The 25302-nt window shown below is 40.6% G+C and overlaps 1 protein-coding gene across 1 annotated transcript; it reads left to right on the forward strand.

Moving 5' to 3' along the window:
* Positions 1-7318: 7318 nt before the first annotated feature.
* On the forward strand, positions 7319-14159 carry ndufa10 (NADH:ubiquinone oxidoreductase subunit A10). The gene is made up of 10 exons (XM_010738333.3): positions 7319-7490; positions 9787-9955; positions 10250-10465; positions 11147-11233; positions 11346-11467; positions 11653-11732; positions 11880-11934; positions 12053-12138; positions 12266-12374; positions 13961-14159. The coding sequence occupies exons 1-10, from the start codon at positions 7416-7418 to the stop codon at positions 14027-14029; spliced, it is 1068 nt and encodes a 355-aa protein (XP_010736635.2). The 5' UTR covers positions 7319-7415; the 3' UTR covers positions 14030-14159.
* Positions 14160-25302: the final 11143 nt, after the last annotated feature.

A 25302-nucleotide genomic window follows, 5' to 3' on the forward strand; every position in this document is an offset into this window, starting at 1 on the left:
CCTGGCTGTGTGCACTGACACAGACCCCCTCACTGAACACGAGAACAAAGCAGCCAAGCACTGAGGGAAACGGGACATGTGAATATGGCAGCTGCCGGACCACAGAATCTGGCGTGTGGTCGCTGGTGAGCCCTGTGCAACTGTTCCCATGCGTTTAACCTAACTCTGTGTGCTTGTTTATTTGGCCCTGGTGCATTCCTGTGTGACAGCCACCGGTGCGCGGCCATCAACACCAGGCCCGATGTCTTTATTTCACACTAACTTTAGAGCAATGTTTTATTCAGCCCAGCAGTGGTTTTCATTTAGGACAGTCACTGCCTTTTATTGTTCTCCACCCACTGCAAATTCTCTCAAAGTTACTTACAACACAGTTTTTACTGTTTTGATTTCATCATTTGAACAGTTCAGTCTGTTCAGAGATTTGAAGAGGATTTCAAGCTGAGGGAGTGAGCCTTGGACACTTTTAGGTATGTGTTAGAAATCTTCTGTGATAAATTCTTTCCCTTGCCAGCAAGATCTACGGAAGCTAAGCAAGGTTGCAGTCCTAGGCATTGCCCTCATTTAAGATCCTAGTCATTTGAGGGCAGACACTCTTCCTATACCTCTCAGTGCTGGGCTGCTGTATCTGGAACCTTCTTCCTGATCATATCAGGAAGAAAAAGCTGGTTATTGCTGGTGGTTGAGATCCTTAAAGATTCTTCTAGCCTTATTTTTGGAGAATCTGGTACCGATGTCTTTCAGGCACCTGTTCTACCTTTAGCTGAATTAAACTTTCCAAGATAGGTCTATTGATTAAGTTGGATGTAGTTTCTCCCCTGCTTCTTCCCAAAATCCATTATCATCTCCTTCCGGATTCCTTATACTGTAGCATGGTCGCATACATCATCATCTTGCATCATTTATTTGTGTATTTGCGAATTCAACTTTGGTGAACTTTGCCTGGTGAAGTCAACCAAGTTCAGCACATAACAGAGATGAGAATCATCTTTGCCACCAGATGCAAAGGTTTGATTGGCCCCCATTGCTTGCATAGAATGGAAATGAACAGCAAGTAAAAATTCACCAATGTTCACCAAGAGGGTCAGGTTCTTCCTTTAGATGTGTCTTTTCATTGTTATCAGTGATCAGGCCCCCTGACGCCACCTGTGTCGTCAGAAAACTTAACAATGGTTTTGAAGTCAAAAGTAGCTACACAGTTGTTTGTGTATGGGAAGTGCAGCTGACTCAAAACGCAGCCCTGGGGTGCTCCAATGTTAAAGATAATCTATTAGATTAAGATTATTTTCAATTAAATACGTTCAAATACACATGGAATAAGTCATAACTATGAACTCCTCAATCATAGTTTAAAGATACAGGTCTAAATTGAAAGTTATGACAGACTGTCTCGTAAGTTTGACTTAATTTTGAGCATGGCACTGTATTTACTATAACATACATGAGAGCTGTTACTTTTCGTCTTTCAAAGAGTATGGATATAAGATTTGATGCTGCATTTGAAACCTGAAACTTTCTGCCCTCTGGTAAGGGAAGAATTGCGTGTGAAGGACAGGAGGGCAGTTTTTTTAACACTGAGACGTAACTGAGATCCATTATACCCTCAACCACAACGCCATTCACATGAACATCAGGCTGTGAAGCCTAAAGCACCCCGAGTGTCATGATTTCACTTAATTTGCACTTGTGTGGTCGGATTGTTGAAGTGTGATGTTATTAGTTAGGTATGGAAGTTCCTACTGTGTCTTTGGGGAGCAGCCAGAGGGAGGGAGGGAGAGAAGGAGAGCAGAATTGTACTTTTTGAAGTACTGTATTGTCCTATCTATTTTTTGTGATTTAAAAAAAACCTTCAGAATATAGACAAGAAGAAAACTAGAAAGTTTGATGTATGGATGCTACTAAAGTAGAGATTTGAGTATGAGAAAACAGCTAAGACCTAAGACATGACATGTGAATGGGGTAAAAAAAAAAAAAACCCTGTAACTGCAGATATCACCATGAAACTCACCCATATGTTGACTCACATTAAGCCATTTTGTTTTATATTACAAGTTTTCATATATATAATGTTTAAGCAAATGAGGCATTATCTAAGGAAAAGTGAAGAAAAATACAGCCAAATGTTTATTTGGGTAATTTTCTTTCCACTCGTCTGAAAGAAGAAATGTTATAAAAGCCCAAAGGTCACAATCCTGATTCAGTGCTGAGAAATGATGCTGAAGCACAAGCAATAACTTTTTAAATGGCTTTCCGTGAGATGAATCATCCACTTCATTTTAAGTGTTTAAGCACTGCCTTGGATAGGAATGACTGTGCTTTATTACCCAGAAATGGATCTTGTATGGACAACAAATGAAAGACATTCACTGTTACACATATCTTCATGGTAAATATTTTGCATTGGCGGTGAACACTGATATAAATGTTTCATTATGATGATAAAAAAAAAAGTGAAATGTATTGGCCAACTCTAAATGTTTTTCAGAGACAACCACGTGCTTCCTCTGACAGACACCCAGTCACCAGCTGAAGCTTTTTAAATTGCCACCAACGTGGATAATACAGAGGTTCACAGTGCTCTCTTTAGCCCAGAAAATCTCAGCTTCAGGAAGTTTTCCTCGCCACATGCTTGATCATGTTGGGAATTGTTGGGAATTGTTGGGTCTCTGTAAATAATATTATAAAGAGTAAGATGTAGGCCAACTCTACGTGAGAATGTCATGAGATAACTTCTGTTATGATTTGGCATCATACAAATGTAATAAAATCGAACCGAAGACTTCATGACATGCAATATGTGCAAAGACGTTTTTGCAAAGTTTTTATTAATTTTAAAAGAGTCACTATTGATTTTTCTACTACTTATCATCTATAACATGCCAAGAAAATAGTGATAAATACCCACAATTATAACCACAAAGTGCACTTTTAAAAGTATTCAGCTTGCTGTAAAGACAATGAGAAACAGCAAACGCATGAAACTAGGGAGCTAGAACTAGAGAGTTTTTGACATTTCTGAATTCTTTAACAAAAAATTATTGGCAATTATTTTGTTACAAGGTTGAAGTAAAAATTATTAGTGCATAAATAGATGAATCAGCTGATGGTTTCAACTCTAGTCAACATAACTTAGATCCCAAAGACTGTTGCAAAATGTTGTGAAATAAACTCAAAATGATTTCATATTGAGCTGCCTGAGGTTGTTCCCCTGTTCTTCACTTTATGTAACTTTGCATGTTCTAACACTGACAGCGCACTGTTTTGGCAGTTAGTATACAAGAAATGACTACAGCGGGAAATGATCCTAGGCGTGAGCCAGTGGATGTCAATCAAGCAGTAATTTTGAAACCCTGCTGCCAATTTCAGATTTTAATACTCCACAAGTATTCAATAATATGCATTTCAAAGAACTTATTGTGTTATATTGTTTTCCAACATGTGGGCTGCAACGTGGAAAAACAGCAACAATCAAAGCCGCACTTTAAATCTAATGACTTTGGTCAGCAGGCTGACATTTTTATGTCACTTCATCAATGTTTTTCAATTGTGAGATGCCTTATAAGAAAATACACAATGTAACAATAGGTTTTCTCACTAAGAAACATGAAGCAGGTAGTGTTGTAAGTCAAATATTTACTGTATGTTATGTTATAGTCTCTTAAAGTCAAGATGAAGCACGTTACTGACACAGTAGGTTTCTACGTACACAGGTGTAGAGTAAAAAAATACAGGGTGCTATTATTTTTCTATTATAATCAATGCAGGTGAACCTCCTCCCTGTTGGTACTGTAAATCCAGTCCAAACTGCAGAGGAATGAAATAAAACCTGAGAGTCAGACGAAAATTTGGCAGAGATGGATTTGCCAAACCCCTCAGCTGGCCTCACAGGGCTTCAGCCGTGAGACCTGAATGTGGTGTATTGTTTTACTGTTGACTAATTGGTCTTGTTCCTGTGGGTGTGTGTGTCAGGATGCATATACGGGAAAGTGTTGGTACTGTACTACTTCTGAGTGTATGCATGTGTACGTTTAATGAATTCATCTCAAAGAGTTGGCTGCAAAGACACATTTCCTTCACAGCATTTCCCCCTTTTCCCCATTGCAACTGTAACTACAATCTGACGGAACTGAAAAAATAGAAAACTTTGCTGACAAAAATATGAAATTAGTTGGTCAATAACGCAATTTCCTTGCATGCCTCTAGTTCATGTAGTTTCCAATAGGTTGGATATGCCAGAGGTGAGGAAGGAAGTCAGCGAACATGGACAAAATATGAAATCGACCTAATTATGTTGTGGAGAAGATGCATTTCTGCATGGATAATGTTCAATGGCAAAGTTTTTCCAGTCCACAAACTGCTGAGTTCGTACCACACAGATGTGCAGTCTTTGGTTAAGGTTAGGGGAATATGCACTTTTGGTTATATTCTGAAAAAGTAAACACATCTTGTCTCGTGTCCAAATAAGACCACAAACTTTCCTAAGACCGTAACCAAGTGCTTTGAGTTTCCTTAAGCTAAACCCTTAAAGTTGATTATGCTTTATTAGCCACAAGTGGATATTGTGGGAAAAGCTAATCAAACATATTGCCAGGGAACTTTTTACAAAGAAATTCTGTTTGAAGTGCATTTTAAGACAAAGTTGCTCCAAGACCTTTTCTCTATCCTTCAAAAACAGCTTAGCTCCACTAATGTTAATGCTCTAAAATAGATTAATAAACAATTTGTTGTGTGTTCTAAACAATGACATGATAACAAATGGACAAAGCATGCGTGACGTCACCCATAAGTTTTTGAAGCACCATTATGAAGTTGGAAATATGCGGTTCTGGTCGCCACCTCGTTGGCTGTCCTGCTTCTTTCACCTCCCAGCTGATCTAAAAATCGACAAAGACGTTGGCCGGGTGCTCAAACAAGCCATTTGTAACTACTCCACCTACCTGTCAATCAAACTGTTAATTATGCGCACCTTTTTAAGCCTTTATTAAAACTGAAGGGGTGAGTTTAAAAAATGATCATTACACTTGTCAAGAACGCGGAAATTAGCTATAGCGACTAAAACATTTTTTTTTTTTGTACCAGGCTGTAAACATGTTTATTTCTGAGGTGAAGTTGGGTATTTTATTACAGGCGTTTATGGAGATTGAAATGTTCTATAGCCAGCCTCAAGCGCCTATTCGAGGAATTACAGTTTTTGGCACCATCACATTGGCTTCTTTTCACGTACTTGAAGGCTGTTCCTTGGTTCTAACCAACTCTTTCCTGGTGTGGGGTGTAATAAACATCATAGCCCCCAGTTGCTTTAAACTTTTAGTTCTAGTATCGGTATAACTAGTCTGCATTGTGGAAAGTGTTTGCTAAAACGTGTTTTGTCTTGTGTTCAAAAAGCTGGCAACTAAAAGATGATGCAACATCCAAGGTGTGTGTGTTGGACAAAATCTAGGGAGGAAGAGAGCGTAGAAGAAAAGCTGAGAAACACAAAGCAATATAGCTATTGTTAGTGTTGTGGGTGGCACCCAGGCTAACTGAATTGAATTTAGAGTTGCCAGCGTGTGTGTGTGTGTGTGTGTGTGTGTGTGTGTGTGTGTGTGTGTGTGTGTGTGTGTGTGTGTGTGTGTGCGTGCGAGCAGACTTGACTATGTAAAGCTGAAACACTACGTGCTCATACTGAACAGTCAATGAAACATGAAGCGGTGTAGTTGACTGTCAGTCATGTTTATGTTGGTGGTTTCCTAGCCTACAAAGGAAACAGCCAGTGAGTCACACTTGTATGACACAATAACAAGCTTTAGATGTTATATAAAGTCTTAGGTGTGAACACAATCAACTTGTAGCTGTAGGCGAAAGTGCAAATGCAGAAGAATATGAGCCTAACTAAACAGAGGCCTATTAGACATGTGTTAAGTCATTACTATCACTGTCAGCCCATTGATAATAAAAAGAGAGTGAATGATTAATGATGATTTGTTTGGGTAGACGGTCTAATCAGCAGCATCTCTGCCACACCTCATAAACTACACCTGTACCACTGGTGAGTCATTACTGTACTACAAAGACGTGATGAGATGTCAAGCATTATGTAACACAATTATGTAAATGCACATCCGCATCATAAAGATTTCTGACATTAACAACATGTTTTCATTCTGAATCAGAAACGTTTGTGAAATAACTACTGGACATCTTCCTTTGATGTAGAAACAGACATTTCTTGTGGGAAATTAGACCCAGCTATATTGTTAGTCTGTCTCATGAGCCAAAGCCAAGCCTCCAACCAATTAGCTGTTCCTGGCTGGTAACCTTGGAGATGAAAACCTAGAAAGCCTTTCACTGCTGACATTCACAACAAGATGAACATGTTTTAGGAGTAGACAGTTTAGGGATTTACAGTGGCGAAGCATTGGTGTTTAAACAAATCACTACTGCCACCTACTGGAAAAAACAAAACAGACACACACACACACACACCAGGCATGGACATAGGCTGCTGTAGAAGTCCCAGTGAGCTATCATAAGGATACATGAATACGTCACTGAAGGTTGCAGTCTGCTATCAGAATCAATGCTAATTACAAGAATAATGTTTATATTGTCATTCTTACGGGAGAAAATTTGCAATGTATTATTTATTTTGATTATACACCTTCAGTAGCCAGTAAATCTGTAGACATAAAGGCAATTAACTGTCAATAACTTTTTTTTGATTATCATGTTTTCCAAGCAAAATATGTCATTAAGTGGGTCCACGTTATCGAATGTGATGATTTGCCTTTGTTAAAAAAAATGAATATCTGAGTTTAGGACTCAGCTAAATCAAGAAACCTTAACACGCCGCCTTGAGTTGAGGGAAATTTTACAGGCCAAATCAATGAATGTCATCAATGCTGCAAAATGGGGTTTTAATTAAAATGTTGTTATTGTTTCGTAATATATAATTTATTCATTTTTACATTTAATGCATTGTATTAATGCAGTATAATTTATTCATTTTTACATTTAATGCATTGTATTAATGCAGTCTCACCCGCTATGCATTGTGGTTATGTTTTGTCATTTAGACGTTTAGTTAATATTCCCATTCTTTTTTTACATTTTTTAAAATCCTTGTCTATACATACAGATATTTATATATACATATAAACATATATAAATAATATATATAACTAATTTGTACTGAGAGAGCAGTAGAAGTGTAACCGGAGTCAGATTCCTCCCACCTGGTGAATTAAAGTGATTCTGATTCTTCTGATGAGTAAAAACGAAAAATACATTCAGGCACCGAGTAGCCATACCTACACGTAAAACGCACGAGACAACCCTCAGCAGAGGTCCTCGCTGCTTGTGACGTGTGATTGAGGCGCCGGGCTGCGGTGATCTTCGGGTCAGGTGTGGAGGATAAACTCTTCATCCTCATCTTCATCATGGCTCTGAGGGCGATCCGACCGCTCATCCCCGCGGGAGCAGGAGCCCTGAAATCACTGACTGCTGCACGGAAGGTAAGCGAGCGAGGACAGACGCGCGCGGACTCTTCTCTGTTAAAACCTCTCGAGCTTACAAGGGCAAGCTAACCGAGCTAGCGGCTAGCATCACAGTCAGACTCGGTGCTGTGTGTTTGTGTGTTTGTTTGTTTGTTTGTTTGTTTGTTTGTTTGTTTGTTTGTTTGTTTGTTTGTGAGGGTCAACACAACATGAAACAAGCTGTCAGCACATTAAACTAACAGTTACAGCAGCAGCAGGTTTGTAGCGATGCAGGTGTGACGTACAGCACCTTGTGAATATGCATTCATCTGTCTGCAGCTCATTTAGTTGCACACAGTCCTTTATCCCCGTTTGTAGTTCTTTCTTTTTATCTCTACGCTCACTTTCTGCTTTTTATATGGGGTTTGTTTAGATGTTTAGCACGGGTTAACCTCCTAACACAGTTATAGATTTATTTTCTATTCAAATGTTTAGTCCCCTCTGCACATTTTAACTCCTCTGTGTTGTGGAGAAATTGCTGAAGTCAAAGGTCAATGGTGAGGTCAGGAGCCTCTGATGTCTTATGCTGTAATATTTATTGACGCTTGGCCAAGGAGAATTAGAGACACTCTCATAGTTCATCAGAAGTGCCTGAGTCGGTCTCACATTCTGCCCCAACTCATCCTGGTGGATCGACTTTAAACCCCAAGATAACACCACAAATACTACACGCCCAGTATTAGACAAAGAGAATGTTTTTATTCATGCAGGTGTTATTGTCAGCATATTCTAGTCTAGAGATACAGATGTCTCTTTATGCAGATTGGAACGTCAACGCCAGCTAATTATTATGTCTAGGAAGGCAGCAACAGGTCTCTTCGACCCTGGACACCACAGTGTTGAGATATGGTGGCACCTAGTCTAAGACAAACGATTAATACTGCTGAGGGCCTCAAGGCCCACACGTGACCTTGTGTAACCTAAGGATAGAAAATTCCATAACACTCTGCACATATTTAAATCCTATGCAAATGTTTAATTTGGCTACAAACGCTTATATATTTAAATTTAGATTCATCTCAGGTTCATTTTAACGTATGGTTACTGTGTTCTAGGTTAAGACCAGAAGCCCAATGCAGACTTTAAACTTGTTTGTTAGCCACGTCTGTTACCTCAGCACTGCGTAATGTTACGTCACTCTGGGACTCGTTCACATTCACACTATATTGCCAAAAGTATTCACTCACCATACGGACTTAAGTGACATCCCAGTCTTAATCCATAGGGTTTAATATGACGCAGGTCCACCCTTTGCAGCTCTGACAGCTTTAACTCTTCTGGGAACAAGGTTCTTCCAGAAGTGCATTTTTGAGGTCACACACTGATGTTGGACGAAAAGGCCAGGCTCTCAGTCTCTGCTCTAATTCACCCCAAATGTGTATTAGGTTGAGGTCAGGACTCTGTGCAGGCCAGTCAGGTTCATCTTTGTGCACTGGTGCACAGTCATGTTGGAAGAGGAAGGGGGTCATCTCCTGAAACTGTTGTCCACAAAGTTGGGACCAAAATCTCTTGGTATGCTGAAGCACTCAGAGTTCCTTTCACTGGAACTAAAGGGGCCAAGCCCAGCTCCTGGAAAAACAACCCCACACCATAATCACCCCTCCACCAAACTTAAAACTTGGCACAATGCAGTCAGACAGGTACCGTTCTCCTGGCAACCGCCAAACCCAGGCTCGTCCATCAGATTGCCAGATGGAGAAGCACGATTTGTCACTCCAGAGAACGCGTCTCCACTGCTCTAGAGTCCAGTGGCGGCGTGCTTTAGACCACTCCATACAGTGCGCTGGTCAAAAATTCCCATAAACACACTCCTAAACCTTGTGGACAGCCTTCCCAGAGGAGTTGAAGCTGTTATAGCTGCAAAGGGTGGATTGACATCATATTAAACCCTATGGATTAAGACTGGGATGCCACTTAAGTTCATATGCGAGTCAAGGCAGGTGAGCGAATACTTTTGGCAATATAGTGTATGTCTTTGTATGTTATTCAAACGTCAGCATCCGTCTATAGATGTGTTATTGTTATTTTACAGGTAAGGTCAGCTTTGTATCCCAGCAATGAAACAGTTTGCACAGGTGTCAGTGTCTCTTTTATTATCTCACTGATATGAACGATATGGACAGAACATTGCTGTAACTCATCTCCACGTCATCAGTGAGCTCTGTCGTGTCACTACAACTCAGTGTTCACGCGGAGAGCTCTGTGTTTCACGGCCTTTATCCGAGTCGTTGCGTTTTCTGCTGTCATGGTGGTGTTTTTTGTTTTTGTCATCCAGGCGGGTGTTCACACGAGCTCTGTGAGAAGCCTGCGATATGGCTGGTTGGCCTACGCGCTGGGCGAGAGGACGACGCCGCGACTTAAGGAGTACAGCAAAATCATCACGGTGGATGGAAACTTGGCCTCTGGGAAAGGAGCGCTGGCCCAGAAGCTGGCTGACAAGCTGGGTGAGTGTCTCGCCTTTTTGCTAGAGTCTCCACCAGCAGATGAAGGTTGGATGAAGATGAGCACCAGCCAAATATGGAAGATTTGCCATAAAACAATAGTAATTTGTTGAGTGGCTCATGAAATTTGAATATTTGCTCTCCATTTGGCCAGAAGACAAAAAAGTATGAGAAAACTACACGATGATTTGATCATTAATTTGCGTTGATTGGCTTGCTTGGACAATCCTAATTTTAGACACCATGAACACAAAGTATTTGTGCAGAAAACAATAACTCATCATTCTGTTTGTGCAGGGATGCTCTACATGCCCGAGCCCGACACTTTCTACTTGGACAAGATGACCGGGGAGAAGGAGCCACTTCCCGTCGACTTCAACGGGATGTGCAGCCTGGAGAAGTTCTACACGGACCCCAAAGCTGCTGATGGAAACAGCTACCGGCTACAGCTGTGGATGTACACCATGAGGCTGCTCTATTACGCAGACGCCATCGAACACCTGCTCACCACAGGTAGCACTCATTCACTCACAAGGTGTCCTGTCTGATTCACTGCAGTCGAACGAGCCCCAAATAAACCGACTTTGCTCTGATTTTGTTGCAAATAAAGAGTTGTCATAATCATGATGTTGATTTGTCAGGTCTGTCCACAAGACAACGAGCAAACAACTTTAAAATACTTGTTTTCTGAATTGAGTTTGGATCCATCGGGGCATTGCTGAGCTTATAGTGAAACACAACTGATGGCTGGAATCAAGTAACAGACACGTATTTTTTTTTTGTACTTACCAGGTAGTCCAACTTTCCTGCTCACTTTTCTCCAAGCAAACTTCTTTTTTTTGTTGTTGTTTGTCTGATCTCTATAAATCTGAAGTAGTATCACAGAGCTCTGGGTGCCCGCAGACAGCTACGGAGTGGAGGTCGTCACCTCTGTTGCTCTCTGCTGCAGACAGGTTGTGAAGTAATGGAAAAGATAAATCTACTTTGTCATCCCAGAAGTTACTAAAAAAACTTTCCTCCCGCCAGTAAACACCTCCAGATCAGAGCAGAGTCCAGAAACTTGGTGCATTTGCATCGTTTGTGTTGTGCCTGGCACAATTTTGGCGCCTATTTGCATCTTTTGAATTGACTTTATGTGATTTCATCAAGTGAGAACTCTTCTTCTCTTTTACATCCTGATCTTCTGTGCTTAAGGCCAAGGCGTGGTGCTGGAGCGCTCTCCCTTCAGCGATATGGTCTTCCTGGAGGCCATGTTTAAAGAGGGATACATCAGGAATGAGTGTGAGTATTCAGATAAAGCATAACCGATAAAGTCTTTATATCGGTAGGCTCAAAAGTCTTTCTTTCCGAAAAAACAAAAGGAATGCAACGTTTCCTTCTGCGGCGTTTTCAGGTGTGCAGCACTACAACGAGATCAAAGGCATCAGTATCTGCGAGTTCCTGCCTCCGCACCTCGCGATCTATGTGGACCTGCCGGCCGAGGAGGTGCAGAAGAAGCTGAAACAGAGCGGCACGGTAATGAGACGCACACACACCCGAAGCGAACAACACTGTTGTCTCTGTAGGATACTGTAATCCTGTCCAAACATTCTACTCACTCATTAACTCTGTGTTTAATCAAGGGTTGGATATGATGGTTTCAAATGAGATGGGCTGTTTTTAATCATGTGAGTCATTCATTAAAATCTTATTATCGTCAGCCCTATCTTCAGAATGTTCCCCTGACTTACCTGAAGAGCATTGAGGATTGCTACAAGAAGTCCTTCCTGCCCCAGATCAGGTGAGGAATTGGAAAAACAAAATGTGTAACAGACCTCTGACCGCTGTCAAATTAGTTATGAATCATACATGATTGTTGTGAAGTTTAATATTTTAAAAACCCCGAGCCTTCAGTGTTTGCTGAAACCTCCCGTGTGTTTGCTTTCAGCGAAACATCAGAGCTGCTCGCTTACGATGCAGCCCAAGCGCAGAACGTTGAAAAGGTAAGACGGCGGTGTCATTTGTTCTGGATGTTATTTTCACCCCCCCGCCTCCCTCGAAATCTATTTTCCTATTTCTGCAGACAGACAGCTTACTTTGCACTTTGTATGCCGTCCACAGGTAGCAGAGGACATAGAGTATTTGAAGTTTGACAAAGGGCCGTGGCTGGAGCAGGATGACGTCACCTACCACCACATGAGGATCCTGTGAGTCGTCGATTACTGGTTTCCACGTTGAAATGCAAATTTACACAGAAGGAAGAACAGCAACATATCACCACATCAGCCTCAGTTTGTCAAGCTCTGACACTTTTTTTTTCTCTCTGTTTCACAGCGTGGAAAACAAGCATAAGGTGGCAGACCTGGCCCACATACCAAAGTTTCTTCCTGAGATCACCATCGGGGCCCACGAGTTTGATGAAAAATACTATGCCTATAAATCAGTACGTAGAGACGAAGATTTTCACTCTCACTTGCCGGTCTGGCGTGGTGCCTGTGCTTGCATCTCACTGCCTATCGCCATCTCCACCTCGTGTCTGTACACATTTATATATGGAACCCCATTGTTAAGTTGTACCTGTGGCGCCATCATCTATTAATGCACTCAGAGATGGCACTTACTGGCGGTGTGCTTGTGTGGCGTGAATTGCAGTCAGATCAGTGTTCTGTCGCCCCATGCATACGGTTGAATACACCTTCCTGTGGCTTCCATGCAATTCTGCTGATTGACAGTTGATGGCAGCAGAGCGTAAGGTAGCGGGACGTGGAGGCGTCGTGAGGAAACAAATGCACTGCGTGGCTTCTGTCCGGACCCCTCCTGACCTTGATGAAGATAATCATTGTTCAGTGTTGCTTAGAACCGAACTTTAATACTGTGCTAATATTACAGTAGTAGTTGGTTGATGTTTCCAAGACTCAACTCACAAAGGACAGCGTTGCCCGGATCAACAACTTTCAAAGTTGAACAAATCTGAACTTTGTACACACACACACACACACACAGCACTCCCTTTTGGAGCACCGCGCACACACTCCACATACACCGTAATACAGAGGCGCGTGTCAAAGCTGCGGACTGATCATTATGCTAATCCCGCAGATCGTCTGGGGACAGTTGTTGCTGGAAACATTAATTAGCTGCGTGCAATGAAGTTACGGGAACATCAGTTGCCCTTTTTGTTTCTGCTCCGTTTATTATCTGAGGATGAGTCGCATCATCTTATGCTGACCTATGCAGTGATATTGAAGAAAACCTGCTTTTGTTCTCTTCTCTTTCATATTGAATAACTGCATTTCTCCTGCCACGTGACGCCCGTGCGCTGCTGTCATTGCGATGGAACTTTCTTCCGTTGAAATATTGAGCGACTCGCAGTTACAAGAAGGCAAAATGCCACGCGGAATATTCTACAAGCCCTTTTTGGTATCATCAGTCTTTCAGCGAAACGTTTGGGTCTGACCTTTTCTGTTTATTGACTGGAGACTTTTTTTGTGTCCCCCCCCCCCTGCTGCAAAAACGAGGCAGCGTAATGCTACAGGAGGCAGCGACCTGACATTTAGTTCTGAGCCCGGCTCTCTCACTGGAGAGAATGAGAAGTGCGGCACGTGGCGGCGTAATCTCCCTCAGCACATTCGAGTTCACAAAGTAAAGTCACGGAAGGACGTTTACAAGACTGAAGTGCCGCGGCTTCCATTGTGCACTTTCTGTATTTCAAGCTGTACAAAGCAATTAATCTTTTCATTCACATGATTCAAGTGATTAATCATCTATCAAAACTGACTGAGTTTCTTCATATTTAGTGTTAAAAGCATCAAATCCAGCTGCACTCAGCTCGTTATTAGACGCTTATTTCAATTAGAACCAGCTTAATACAAAATTATTCGTCTGCAACCTAATTCTTCATTCTTCCTAATTAACTTTCTTTTTCCATCAAACCTCAGCGCTTTGTGTTTATATGTATTTTGTATGTGATTCTGTTGTTTTGAATATTCCGTCCTTTACATGAATTGTCATTCTGTGTTTGTGCCGTAGCTCCCTGGGAAGAAGTATGCTCCTGGTTATAACGCAGACGTCGGAGACAAATACATCTGGTTGAAGTGAATGAATCCACCGGCCTGATCCCCGATGAGGGTGAACTTCAAACCACTCATCCATTATTGATCCAGCTGTCCCCTGTTGTACATCCTAAATAATCTCTATCTATTGAAAGAATAAATTTTGAATCTACAAAGCGTCTTTGTCTTTTGTTGTTGAGGTAATGGAAAGATTGTGAAAAGTGGCCGGGTCACTTCTTCATGATTGAAGAAACCGGTCTTTGAACTCCAGCCGTCTGAAACACAGCTGAACCTCAGATACTTATTGTTGAACATGTCTGTATGGTACAGGGGAAATAATTTCCCAGAAACGGTAACGTTGCACTATGCGTGAGATCTCTCTCACAACAGCAATCATAAGATTAAAAGACAGGGACGATTATGGTGGAGATTTTTTTTTTTTCATTTACAAGAAGAAATTGTACAGAGCCCCTTAAGTCCCAAAAGGAAATTGTATTTATTATTTTTTTTATCTTGTGTGCACACACACACACTTCTTGTTTGTTTTTCATTAAACAGAGTAGAGCACACAGTGTATCTTTTCACTGAGATGCTGTTCAGATTGGTCACCAAGAGAAGCCAATCACAGGTTAGTTATATTACAGTAATGAATGCTGCTGGAGCATTTCCATTGCTCAGTGCAATGTCTAAGCAGTTTTATGATGTCTTTCATGTTGGCTTCCTGCTGTGACCCGACTTTGTTCAAGACTAAAATAGATAATAGCTTTTGCAATAATTGCTTGTAGCGTTAAGCAAAACATTTCAACTGATAGAGTTCATGAATTTGAAAGAACAGAGAGAAAAAAAGTTAAGATTGAGGAGATTGCACATCTTTTTCTCTGAAGACTTTGTACTTCTTGACACTTGTGAGATCAAAAACAATCATACAATCTTTTTTAGAAGATAAATAACTTGTGCACAATATAAAAAATATTACCGTTTGGGACTTCAGGGGCTCTGTAAAATCAAGTAGAAACCCGCTGAAGAAAGAAAAATCACAAATCTCAACATTATGATTAATATTTCCAATTACTGATGACAACTCAAATAAAAAAATCATGACCTTTGTCTTTTGCATATTTTGATGAACTGGAAATGATTTATAGTGAAATATTGAACAAGGACTCTAGGCTCCTTCTGGGCTCTGAGCTCCGTCTTTCAAATGAATTTCCAATATTTACCACGTCCCTGGTTGTGAATGATCAATATGATCAGTATTAAATTATCCTGAAACATGTAAAATATACAACAAGGTTCAGTCAAATGCAGGATCCTGGAACTCATTTTGAAACGCCTTTTAACCTAACTGGGAAGTCTTTGGAAAACCGTTTGGAGAAGGGCAGGTATTTTCAATTGGTTGAACCATCTGACTGTCAGCATCCATCACAGGTTCAACCAATCAGATTAGGGAACATTAGTTGGGGGAAGATCAAAAGGAAAGTTATTTGCTCCTCTTTCAATGAAGGAATACTCTCCTGCTGTGATTTAACTGAAGCTACCATCTTTCCTAACCTCGTGTTAGACCAGTAACTCATTCTAAAGGATGTCAGTCGGTCTAAAGCACTATGGTTCGGACAAACACACAAAGCATGAAGCTTGGCAAGATGGATTCTAGTCCAACTGCGTCATCATTTTTATTTTTATCACCACAGTTTCTCTTTTCATTTCAAGATATCTTTTTATTTTATAATGTTTTTTTTCCTGTGAAGCACGCTTCCATTTTTTTTTTATTCCCTCTTCACCACAACAGTCCGGTACACTTTAATCTTGCAATATGAGATGTGTCACCAGTGGATGGTGAACAGGTTGAAACACATCCAAGACCTTGAATATCAATGACATAGAGCTGGAAGCACAAGATAACCTCTGGAGCCCTGAGTATGAAGGAGAAAAATCTGAGAAATGTTAAACACAGTATGACACGGTCACCATTATACTGACCAGATCTGAATTGTAATGCAATCTTCAAGGATTAATATGTAAAATATATACTGTATTAAATCTAAATTTAAACAGGAGCTTCTTGACAACAATGACACAGTCCGTCTGTTCTCCTTTTGATATTTGCCTTCTGGTCTAGAAGGTCTGTTTGTATTTTGGCCTGTTTTGCCACACATATCGATGTTCTGGGTTTTCAGATATGAAGCAGACACAGTGTCCTTCAGCCACTGAAGCAAGCAAACAAAGTGGATCAATGGAAATAATGTTTGATTCTGCCTGACCTGAAAAGCTCCACGCCCAGAAACATGGTAAAACAAGGGTAAATATTGGAGATGAATTTAAAAGATGGAGACAGCTCAGAGCCCAGAAGGACCCCAGAGCACCTGTTCAATATTTCACTATAAATCATATCCAGTGCATGAAAACACGTGTAAATTAAAAGAATATGTCCATCATGCCTGTTTTATCTTCATGGTTGCTGTTGTAAAGGGGATCCTGACCCACAGTGCATCATGGAAAGTGACAAAGACATTGTGAAAGTTACTGTTCCTGCCCGGTTCTCACTGCGGGAGGCCGCTGAAGTGTCGGAAGAGAGGGGTGGCGAGGTTGTGTTGACTTTTCCACGTATCAGTTCATTAATTATTATTTTCCTCGTAAAGTTTCTAAAGTCACAAACGAAGGCTACAAAGACACAGAGGCAAAATCACATCATATAATCATCGTCAGTACACAGTGGGACCTACTCACTACTTACCGCCTGAGATGATTGTAATGAACACTGACCAGGTCACGGACAACTGAATACTAAAATAATTCTACTCTGTGGCTTGAATATGCACATGAAAGGCTGCTTCCCAGGACATAGACAGGCCCAAGCACATGCAGAGACACATCAAGAGCTAATAACAAGCTTTTGACTTTTGAGTTTTTCTTGTGCTGCTGTGGAAGCAATTAGCATGCTGCTTTCATTAATGAGCATTAAGTGTGGCTGATTGAATTACCATAAGCCTGGTGATAGAATGATCAAAACCACATCGTCTGTACCCATTGTTTGATCTGCTGCTTCTCTCCGTTATGAGGGAATGATAAGGAATCTGATTCCAGTTTCTCGTTGATCTAAATGAAAACCTATGGAAAGTAACTGTGCTTGTCTCTGGTTGTTTAGGCGCACAGTGTTCTGTACAGGTCGTGTTGTGGGTGGTACATGTATTAGTCCTGAATGGAGGACAGGTTGGCACTAATGATTTTCTCTGCAGTCCTGACTGTCCGTTGTAGTCTGTTCCTGTACCGTTTGGTGGCAGATCCAAACCAGACAGTAACGGATACAGAGAACAGACTGGATGATTGTAGAAACAGCTGCTTGTGGTGCAGGCTGAACTTCCTGAGCTAACACTGGAGACCTTTTTGATCTTTTATGAGATTCTCAGGAGTCTCTGTAACATTTTATAATAGGGGTACATGAAATATCATAACTTCATGCACATAAAAGCATGAGTTAATTCATGTGGTACACCATTACCCATCAAGAATGTATAAGAATTAACAGTATTCCATGCGTGACTTAATGCAGGAACAATACTTTAAACATTGCAACAACATAGGTATTTGAATTATCACAATTTTATTAACGCAAACTTTTCTTCTCTGAATCCAGAGCCCTGATTTTCTCCAGCATTGCTGCCTGAGAGGATGAGAGAAGGCATTAAAGTTAAACTGCTGTCGCTATCAGCCATTTGTCTTGTGCTGAACGCAACCCTTTCCTCTGAATTACTGTATGATATAGTGAAAGAACCTGCAACCAGACTGCAGTATAAAAGAAAACTCTATCTCTATTATCTTCTTTGTCCTCAACAAAAAGAAATAGAAATCTGCTACTTGCAATATAATAGACCTAAAAATATCAAAGAGCACTTATGGACTTTGAAAAGAAGAATTGGTGATGAACAGCCCCTTCATTATCCTGTCATATAAACGGCCTGCTCCTAATTATGACAGTATGTCTGGACAAGATGGATAACGTTGATACTTAAGTTCAGCTTCACAACATGCTCCAAGTTCTCAAAAGTTCTGTTTCCCAGCACAGTAAGGTAGAGTAGTTTTAAACCAGGACAAGTTCTGCAAGAAAGTCCACTCCCAGAGAGAAGTGTCCCCCAGGACAGAGAGCTGGTTCAGCCTCTGTAAACTCTGGAGGTTGAGAAAGTTCTGCCTACAGAAATGATGTTATTCTCTTCAACACTTCAGACCCCAAAATGCCCCAAAAGAGACCCAGGGGAGCTCTGTCAGAAGGTCCCTGGACAGATCCAAACCCTCTGTGTTGAATAGGGAAGTTGCTGAGAGCAGTGGAGAAATTTCTGGCTGAGCTTATAACAAGCTCAAACTGCCCTAGGAACGGAAGAAATGATGGTGAAGACCAAGGAACCTAAAGGCACATGAAACAAATAAAGAAATGTGCTTGTTACAATGTTTCCCAACCTGTTATACTGTCAGTCAACTTACAGTATACCCAATACATCATTAAAAAATGACATGAATCTAAAAACGTACATTACATTCATCTCATGCAATCTGATGCTTACATCAACAAAAAAAGTTGTCACTTAAGCACCTTAAAAAAATCCAAAGTAGTCTTCAGGTCACTCAGAGTGTAACAAAGTAAGAAATCCACCCTTAGTTGGCCCGGAAAGTCAGCAGACAGCGAAGGCCAGGTGTTTGCCAGGAGCTGAAAAGAGGTTGTCGACTTGCACTCCAAGTGCCAGAGCATCAGGACTACTCAGACAAAAGGAGTGTGAATAATTGACAGTGCAGCAGCCTAGTGCAGTCAGATTGAGCTAATGGAGGATGGAAAACATGAACTCTGGAGAAGGGCATTTGGCACAGTGTCCTGCCTGGTATAATGTAACACAGAGGTTTCATCAGGCAACGGAAAGGTGGAATTTTCGAGGAATGGAGCTGTAACTGAAGTAGAACTGATCTGGAAGCAGAAACAACTTATTGTCACTTAATTGGTACTGAATGATACTGAAGAGAAAATAAATGCAATATGATGTCACTTTAAGTTGTCAAAGGGCCAAACATTCCTGGTTATCCACATTAACATTTAAGTACACGTTATTGCTAACCTCACAAGATGTGGGTAAAAAGAATCCTCGATCAAATCAAAGCGGCCGTGCTCTTAATCATGCATAACTATAAGCTTTAATATAACTTGAACAGGTGAAATGAATAAAAATTCAGACTCAGTACAGTTGTCATAAACAGGGACATTAGCCATAGAGACCAAAACTGTTTTTTGTACCAGACTGTAAACATGTTTATTTCTGCTGTGAATCTGTAAATTTTAATATGGGGACTTCACTTGTTCTGTAGCCAGCCTCAAGTGGCCGTTTGAGTAACTGCAATTTTTGGCACTTCTGCGTAGTCTTAATTTTACAGTCATCAAGGTTGCAGCTTGGCCTAACTGCACAATATTCACTTTCAATATTTTTACATTAACAATTGCCCATATTATTATGTGTAATATGGCAAATGTCACTTTTACTATCACCCAACTCTGCAGCTCCCATTAACTCAGCATTTTAGTGTCTTTCAGCTCATTTTTAGGCTGCAACTTAAATTTCCTGTTTTGGTTCAGTTTCATCACTCAGAAAGCTGTTTTGCACATTAACCACCAAGCACTAAATAGCAGGAGGCAAAGTCATAAGGTTAGATATATTGGAGAATGTATTTATTTATATATTTATTTTTGGGATATTTTTTTAACCCTAGGTGGGCGAGTGACCATGTATGGTAGCTTTTTTGAATATACAGCCTAAAACTGAAACTGAAAGTATTTTTCTTACTATATTGAATACCTTTTCCAGGTATACTTTTTCCAAGTATTCAATAAGTGCCCTTTAAAGCGTTAATCTAAATGATTTTTTAAAAATTATGATTAGTATCTATCAATCTATCCATCCATTAACTATACCTTCTTATCCTTGCCTTGGTGCAAGACATTCAGCAACATGCAGTAAAATATAAACGAAGACTATCATTTCTGAGATTTAAAAAATGAATCATTGGCCTGATTTTGTACCAAGAAACTCAGTGGCTTTCTGGGTTTTGGAGGAAAATGACTGATATGGGAGTTTTGTCATGTGTTAGGATTTTGGTAAATTGACATCCCTGTAGAGTGAGCTGACTTTAAACTTTCATCTAAAAGTCACAGCTTGCAGGATTAAAACCAATTTAACGCTATCCAGCAGACTGATATTGAACATGTTGTGCCAAAAAGCAAATTTTCGTTCCATAGTTAAATGCCATGGGAAGCCTTGCAATGACTTGGTGATGAAGCCGAGGGAAGATTATTGGTGCTACGGTTGATTTCTCAGCTGCATGGGAACGACTGAGCCTGAAACAGAAAACCAGAGCAAGAACGCAAAGGAAGGAAGGGGAAGTCACTACAATCAACAATGCTTATTACGTTCATTAAGAACTCAACACAACTGCTTATTAAAATTATTCCTTCATGTTTATGTATTTCAGGCTGCCAGTAAAAAGACTTTGAAAGGGACACCGGTCTGATGATAACCCATCAGGCTTTATCATGGAGGCAGCAGATGGCAGTATTGCTATCTGGATACATGCAGTCAGGAGGCAGTGTAGCTCAGATGTGCCTCAGATTCTTGAGTGTGAAATTCATTCCTCTCTTTGGGTGCAAGATAGGTGCATAGACCTGCGAAGTGAGAGGATCCAGTGGCTCCAAAAATATTTCCCCCGCTGCATATTTCCAGTGTAAAATTTTCCTCATCCTCAATATTCATCATCACAGACAAACAGGAGGAGCGAGCGGATGGATGGATAGACAGAAACACAGTACGAACACGTGAAAACATGACAGGCATATGTTACAGTTTTTTTTATGGCAGATGGGTTGAAATACTGCAATACCCATGAGCCTTAGCAACTGTTGCTATAGAGAAGCAGACATTGGTGGTCAATGGTGAAATCGTTCAACATGCTTTGTTGTTTCGGTTGGTAATAAAACACTGCGCCATAGTTGTTGCCGCCATATATAAAAATTAATTGATTCAAAAACACTAATTGTTGTATCTAGCGAGCTTTAGCTTCTCCTTGCTGTTACCACAACCTTCAGTCTGGTGTTTTTCTTTGTTTTGCTCGGTTGCTAAAATGTTTCTTGGCAGTCATAATTGATCTCTCTCTTCAAAGGTTGAGGCTGCTGTGTTTGTCCGTAAGCCTGTTATTTCCTACTGGAGATGTACGTTACAAAGACACAGTGCTGCATTTAAAGAAAAGCCGGGCAGCTTCCTACAACAGCTGGGCCCTGTAGTTTAGCAAATGCAACTCGAACAGGAGTGAATGGTGCATTCGTCGGGGACTATTTACAGCTCTATAATATAACACGATTACATAGGCCTATTTGTTGCGCTAGCAAGCAGGATGGTGTATGTGGGATTGAGGAAAACATAAACTATCATGCCTGTGTTCATGGTTATGAAAGAACATGTCACCCAGTGTAGTAGTGTGACTTATGGATGTGTTTCTAATCGTTTCTGGACAACAATGGAGTCAGTGGCACAGAGAAATAAGCTATACCAGGCTTTGGATACAAAGGCAAGACTTGTAGCCGGTGATTGCTTGCTTTTCCTTTAAATTTTGATGTCCACAGGCTTGTGCCTTTGACTTCCTATCACAGAGCCCGAAGTTTTCTAACACTGCCTGTCTTTCTTTTGGACTGATGAGTTTTATGTTCGTCCAAGCCTTGGGAACCGCTTGGACTGTGAGGCATATACCACTGTCTCCACAGAAAATGAATCAAACTTTAACTTCTAGGAACCTGATGCCCAAAACAACCCCCCTAACTTAACACCTCTATTTGGGCTCTATTTTTTGACAAATATAAATGTAGTGAAGGCACTTGCACCTGGTTAAGACCTTCACACTTCACCTTGTCATCACAGAAAGTACATGTTCATTTTAAATTGTTCTCACAGGCAGCTAACACAAATGCGTGAATATAACATTGTTCACCATTGTTTTGGTCTGTCAGGTCTGTCATATTCCCTGACAAGTCATATAACAGAGTTATTGATAATCTGTCACCACTGGTACTTTATCTGTCGCTGTGGTTCAAGTATGATCTTTGAATGAAAATACCTCCAGCACTCACGGATGTTTCCACTGTGCACTTGCCGTGCACCATTGATCTCCCCTGTTATTTTCATCCTGTCTGATCCCCTAAAGTGTTACCTATATTTTTCTTCGGAATATATGAGCCTGCAGTGCTGTGTGGGCTTACTACTGATATCTAAAAACAGGGCCAACTACTAGTTCAGGCAACATCAGCAAAATCTCAAATAAGAGCAAAGTGTAACCTTAACCTTGGCCACATATGGATTGATCATGGAAGATGAGACGAAGATGTTCAGTTTAGTTTCAGCCAACTTAGAAAACAGAGTTGTTGTGTTCTACAATCTGGCTTTTGTTATCTCCATGTCGAAAGTCTAATGTTTTCCCTTGTGGGTACCTGCTGCAAGTTCCTGAGTTAAAAGATTTCAACCAAGAATATAAATGAATGAGTGTTACATTACCATTCTTTCTGGATCTGCTGACTTCCTGCCTGCTGTGTAACAGTGGACATATATTGGTAAAGAAAGAAACATGGTTTCCAAGTGGCTCTGCAGGACGTACAGTCCATATGAAGAATGGACTAAATGTTCTTTGTGTAAAACATCATCCTGTGGGCCAATTTACCGCTGTAATTATGCTCCAGCCTTCTGTGCTGTCTGTCACTGAGCTGCATTGTGACACTTCTTTTGACACATGAAACAGTACTCTCCGCACATCCTCCGGCAATTTGCAGGTGCTTTGTGTGTGTGTGTGTGTGGGGGTGGGGGGGTCACAGCCTTTCCTTTAACACGACAATGTGTCTATCTGGGCATTTTCAAGAAAATTAGACTCAAGTGAAGGCTTTCTCTTCTTCTGTGTTGAGTTTTGTAATGTCGAGAAAATGTGAACACACTGGACAGCAATATATGCACAGCATATATTTATAACGTTTTATACACATACTTCATGTCTTGGAATCTTCTGCTAATTAATGTGCGTGATATAGGCTTGCAGGATAAATTTGCAATTGGTTCTTGATAAGTCTGCAGAGGATGATAATGTGAATAGAAATTTCTTTCGTTATCTTGTGACTGGTACAAATGGTTGTATAGCAAATGTAATTTCCACGCCATTTGCTTATCTGTCTCCTTGCATTCCCTTATTAAAGCTTTGCTTTCTCATACTTGTGGAGCACTACGATCATGAGATGAATGACAACTATCCCTTTGTTTTCTCTTACAATTGCAGTGGTGTCTCTTTCATTCTCAGGTCTTTCTGTTGGAGCACTTCAGTCAGGATATTCTGAGGGAGATGCAAGTGGTGGAAATGAGTAAGTGCCCTTTGCATCAGCTCAAAGAACAAAGCACTGAAAAGAAGCAGTGAGTTTCCTGATTGACAAGCTACAGCCGAGCCTTCTGTGGGGTTGTTAATCTTCCCCTGTGAGTGCTGGAATTATCTTGCCGGACCTACTGCCCTTTCACAAAGAATAAGAAGTCAAGTTTGGGAATTAGACAGCACAAGGACGTGCTTCATCATGTTTAAGCTGCACAAGGGAAGAATTTTAGATAAAATTTTAGGTGAAATCCTGCATGTCTAAATAACAAAGTTGGGCTGAATTTACTCACAGTCTCATTCAATCTAGTTTCAAACCAAAATGTGACAATGCAGTCAGGTAAAAAGGAAAGGATTGTAGCTTCCTGGGGGAGATTGGAATGGAAAGCTCCTCAAGTGGATGTGAAATCTGATGAATAAAATGGTTTCTGTGCAGAAGAGGCTGACCAAACACACAATTCACACACAAAAAATAACTGGCGTTATAACTGGCAGTTGATATTGTGACTAGATTTTTTTTCAAATTATAAGAACTTATTTGCTTTTGTGCCAAGAATGAGATCAGTGTGTGTACAGTAAACCTATAACTTTAGCCAAGAGATGATTATTTAGCTTAAGTCACACAGTGACACTGATCTAATTATATAACTCCTACAATAAGGCAAACAATAACAATGATGAATAAGCATTGTGGGTGAGGACATGCCATCTGTCCCACGTGCACCTTTATGTATTTCGAATCGTGCTTGCTGTTTGTGGTTTTTAATCTGTGGCATTGCAAACACACTTACTATCTCTGGTTAGCAGAGTTGGGCAGTAGCATCAGTGCAAGTAGTGGCGCTACAAGTTTTATTACTCAGAATTGCTGTTTTATGAATATAAAAGCTTTTCAGTAGTTTACTGATCAATTTGTGCAGTGCTACAACATTTTCCTCTGAATCTCAAGTGGAGCTTTCTGCTGGGGTCTGCAATTAAACTACTCAGGGATCAGTAAGTAACACGGTAAACACTTGAGCTTGATGTTACCTGATGGAAAGATATGTAGAAGGCGATGGCGGCGAGGAATTACAATGCAGTGACCAACTCAGTTTTGAATTAAAGCAACATTGTGCAACTTTTCTATCGTAAACAGGTTTCAAATCATTCTGATGCTGCACTGACCTGTATTCAGGTGAATGGTGTCTCTGCACCTGTTCTCCAGCCTGTGCACATCAACTCCCTGTAATCTACAGAGTTTCCTGATGGACAGTGAACTGCTGCCAAATGTAGCGTAACGTAATGTTGCTTTAAGGTACAGTTTGTCCTGCAAATGTGCACAAGTCTAATTTGAGCATATTCATGCAAACATAGGTGCACACACACACACAAACATAGATGAACACATACACTCTGTGCACCTGCTTTTTGTTATTATGTGGAGCACATGTATGTTTTTTTTTAGTTTTTTTTTAGTTTGTTTCTTTTTGTTTCTGAATGTATTTTTGGAGCTGGGAGAGCAAAGAGCACAGCAAAACAACAATATGTGAGAGCAGTCATACATCACTCTGCTGTCTTCAGAACAACCACGCCTCCTTTTTGTGTGAAAGGTGCCGTTAAAATACACAGTGGCTCCATGCCTAGAAGCTGCTCCGTCACATTTTAGACCCAGTAAACCCAGTTTATGATTCTTACTTCCCCAAAGCACCAAGGACAGTAAAAGAAGAGATGTGTGAGGCCATTCGCACAGATGACAAGAAAGGTAAAGCGTGGAACCTGGTCAAGTCAGTGCTTCTGAAGCAAACACTGGTGTAACTGTTTTTACTGTGAGAAATATGGCACTACCATAAAACATGCTTTCAGAATATATGTGGTCTTCTAGTTTGTCCCCTCGAAGACCTTTATAATTCCCATAAATTGAGC

Source organism: Larimichthys crocea, chromosome XVIII (assembly GCF_000972845.2).
Source record: "Larimichthys crocea isolate SSNF chromosome XVIII, L_crocea_2.0, whole genome shotgun sequence".
NCBI classification, from domain to species: Eukaryota; Metazoa; Chordata; class Actinopteri; family Sciaenidae; genus Larimichthys; species Larimichthys crocea.

Excerpts from the sequence above, each read along its gene's own strand:
- ndufa10 (XM_010738333.3), top strand. The coding sequence starts at position 7,416 with ATGGCTCTGAGGGCGATCCGACCGCTCATCCCCGCGGGAGCAGGAGCC. Across the intron at positions 11,468-11,652 it reads AGCTGAAACAGAGCGGCACG|CCCTATCTTCAGAATGTTCC; the intron begins GTAATGAGACGC and ends TATTATCGTCAG. Across the intron at positions 12,139-12,265 it reads TACCACCACATGAGGATCCT|CGTGGAAAACAAGCATAAGG; the intron begins GTGAGTCGTCGA and ends TCTGTTTCACAG.